Source organism: Ptychodera flava (assembly GCF_041260155.1).
Source record: "Ptychodera flava strain L36383 chromosome 23 unlocalized genomic scaffold, AS_Pfla_20210202 Scaffold_24__1_contigs__length_23054250_pilon, whole genome shotgun sequence".
NCBI classification, from domain to species: Eukaryota; Metazoa; Hemichordata; class Enteropneusta; family Ptychoderidae; genus Ptychodera; species Ptychodera flava.
This window is the reverse complement of record NW_027248278.1, coordinates 4,732,812-4,736,623: the sequence shown is the minus strand read 5'-3', so window position 1 is coordinate 4,736,623 and position 3,812 is coordinate 4,732,812. Positions and strand designations below refer to the sequence as shown.

At 40.1% G+C, this 3,812-nt stretch overlaps 1 protein-coding gene across 1 annotated transcript in view; it reads left to right on the top strand.

Moving 5' to 3' along the window:
- The first annotated feature begins 754 nt into the window (after window positions 1-754).
- The window catches only part of LOC139124634 (carbohydrate sulfotransferase 1-like), a 7,667-nt gene continuing 4,609 nt past the window's right edge, over window positions 755-3,812 (top strand). Inside the window, exon 1 of the mRNA XM_070690763.1 lies at window positions 755-975. Within this exon, the coding sequence (XP_070546864.1) occupies window positions 942-975 (34 nt within the window). The 5' untranslated portion in view covers window positions 755-941. The remainder of the gene's footprint in view (window positions 976-3,812) is intronic.

Sequence of the window (3,812 nt, the reverse complement as noted above, 5' to 3'; positions counted from 1 at the left end):
AAGTTTTGTTTGTTTTGAATTGAACACTGATAGAAATAAAGATGTGTCTTTTTATCCAATCTCTGTCATTTTACGCATACCTCCTGGATAGTGATTTTGAAATAAATTGAAATAGAAAAATGGAAAGACGGGGCAAATAGCCATTTGACCTTAGGATTATGCATCATAAGGGCATGGATTTATGCGTCAGGTTTTGTAAATATTGATTTTACACGACACAGCGACTATTTCACGAACAGATAGGTAAGTGAGACTCCTGGTTCATCTTGAATTAATGTTAAGAAAAAAGTGTGTAGTTCTATCCTTGAAATTTGGTAACAGTGATGTAAGTACTTTATTACACATTATATTTGATTTTTCTCTAACCGTGTGGTTTCATATAGTATACACTTACTTGTTTTCACAGACGACAAAGTGCCATTTCTTTATCGTTGGCACAGAAGAGATATACATTCTGCTCTCTACATCTAAACTGCTAATTTGCGCGCTTCTGTATCCATGATCGTTTACATTGTCTGTTAGTTGTTTAAAGTAATATGTGACGGATTGACAGATAGATTGGAATGATAATGACTGACCAAGTAAACCGTGTATTGTCTCAAGGCAAAATGGAAGACTAAAATCAACGTTTCTATGTGAAATCTCAATTGAATAACAATCACATATAATAGGACTTTAGACATTACTAATTATATAAATTAATATTAATCCGTGCAGTGTTTGTACAACAGGACACGTCATCCAAACCTCTAACAACAGAGCAACGTTGAGACGATGGCATGCAGATGTTCCATTACAGCTGTCGACAGCTAGCGTTAAAGTGATCCAATATACAGACAGTGGTGCGCAGTAACAACCAACATGTCGTTCAAAATGAATTTCATCATAATTTGCGACAATGCTGCCTTTTGTTTTTCAGTCTCACTGCAAGAGAAGCTTGGATGATGAAATCCTCAAAACAGCTCGTGAAAGGTGGTAAGTAATAGCAGATTCCTTGCACGCTTTAGTTCCAATCAAGGATCATATAACACTCTACGCTGTTTCAAAAGTCAAACATCAGTAAATTTCCATACCAGAATAGTTGACATGACTTAAAACAAGAGCAATTACCATGTTCGATCTTCAAACAAGAGTTCTTCATGATAAAATGTTACTACATGTATTTATCACATGAACTGGCCCGTATCACCACCTGTGTGACGAACACCAGCAAAGATAAGAAATCCATATTATTTATCCCTGTTGTAAGTCATCAACATGAACTTTTTTCCTGCAATGGTACCGTTCATACGTGCACGTCGCCCGACACAGCCCAATTTGTCGTGATCGATGCCGTGCTGTCATTGCATTTTTACAAAAAGGTGACCCGATGAGTCCAGAAATGGAAACCTAGAAGGCATGTCCAGCAAAATTTCAAGTCGATAAAGGTTTAGCTCTTCCTAAGAATCGAATGAGGATACCGTCGATCGTTTCAATGGCCCAGTTTGAATGAACGTCGTACCTGGCGATCGCCAAGCAACGTCGTACCTGGCGATCCCGGTTGGCGATAAACCCGAAAGATACACCTCGACGTAAGTTCAACTTACTAAATGAGTACCGTATAATCTTAGGGAAAGTGACATAGAATGCACAAGCATAAAGTCATTCGACGAACAACGAGAAATTTCCTCCATCGCACAATAATTCCGTTTATTCTCAATCGGAATCAAACCTGCAGCGTAGGGCTGTAGTGAAGACATAGGCTTTCGATCTGTAGCCTGCACTCTGCAGTGCAGCGCTGCGGATTCCGTTGTATTTCGAAAGTTGACTCTGACAACACACAACAGGACAGAGTTTCCGCCAATAACAATAAGGATGTATCTACGGGCGATACATGGGTCATGGCAAACATCAAAGTCCATAAGGCTAAAACATTGACGACCGAGATTGGAATTGACAAGTTAACACCGGCGGAGACCAGTGACGGCAGCTCTGTGCGCACCACAATCATACACACTGTGTGTCATCGAACGGAATCTTTCGGACTCGCCTTGGCATCGGGCTTGCACGAGACAATGATTAACACGTTCACGCGACCGAATCCCTATGTCTGATTAATGGAGGTACCATTCCATGTATCAAAATTTCAACTTGATCGAATTTACGATTGAAAGTATACCTGCAAACATTTGCACATCTCCAGGGTGACGGGCCGCTTTACGCATTAAAAGAAAGTAATCCGCGTAAATAAAACGCAAATCGCGACAAACATCATGCAAATTGTTACAATAATTTTGATCTATCCACATCAAAAGAAAAATAAGAAGACTGCTTATGGCATTATACATAATTATCATATGCACAAGCCAAGTTTGCCGTCTCCGAAAAAAATACTGGATGTATTCTCTGGTCGTTGTAAGTCACGACAATCCGCGTCTATGTCATCAATTTTGAAGCATTGGGCCTTTTGTGTGTTTATGTTCTGTGTGCCCGTCAATGTAAACATGACGGCTGGTTGTGCTCAGTTGTGTTTAGCTTAGTAGCCAATATGGGGTTCACATTCGTATAGACCCCGCCGTCGCCTGAAGTTTCGACGCACTATGTACTTTCATACAGTATGACATACAGTTTACACTGCAACAAGGGGGTCAAATGAGGTGTCCAGGCCTCCAACAGTCATGTAATGAAATCTATACTTTCATAGACTACGACAATAATAATCCAAACAATGGAAAAACAAGAGTGTACAGGCTGTATTCCTAATAAATTCTGCTGATGTGCAGCGTCCTAATAAGGTTATCTCTGATTGGTCCATCGTCACTATTCACAGCGACTTAGGGAGTCTATTTGTATTCTTTTTATAAAAACGGTAAGATTCAGCTATCGAATTGGATAGCAGCTTCTTAGATGCTGCACATTGGCCCAAGGAATTACGTGAACAATTTGCGGAAACAACAAACTCGAAGCTTGTCGCGTCACCGTGGGTTTCGTAAGCATTGTAACCAAGGTCAGGCGCGACGTTACACAATGTTCGCGCCGTCAAGATGAAGTTGATTTTTGTTCCCGAAAAACTAGCGTAACTTTGTCTGAGGTAAATTTCTAGGCCTATGCTATCTTTTAAACAGTGAATAACTTTGAGGTAGGTGTAGACCGCGATGGTCGTCTGGTATTTGCTCCATACACTAACGTGTACGCTGTGTTCCTCGCTCACGCAACGGCCAACTAGAAACGATTGACAACTTGCCCACGGCGCACCGATATTATTCCTGAAGTAGTGCAAGAGTTGAAACGCGGAATCATCATGGAAAACTCCTTGTACTTTGCAAAAAATAACGAATTCTTGGCTTGTGCGTTTGATAAGTATATTATCCCCTGATATTTTTCTTCGCTAAGCTCGGAAAATATATCGGGACGTAATGACCGTGTGACCACTTGTCTTCGACTCGTGGTGACATGTCACTACGTCACTCGTTCCTATTCAAATCAATGCGCTGATTTGCACTCACAATGAGGCATGTAATAAAATGACTTGAGAACAAAATACATTTGTTTCTGTTATTTCAACCCTTCTGTAATGTACGAAATCAAAATTCTCCTTCAATCGAAGATTAGTGCCAATTTGAGAAAACCGACAAAATACATTTTTCTGGCAACCAAACGCCGAAGACAGCTAACCATTGATGGGCAAGCATACCTACACTATTAAAATGCTATTTTGGTCCAAGTTGCTGCTAAAGTTTTATTGTTTGTACACAAGTTCTTTGTTTTTCTGTATATAATCCTTACATTTAACTCGCGATAAATATTTTACAGTTTGCACATGCATGTTGGCC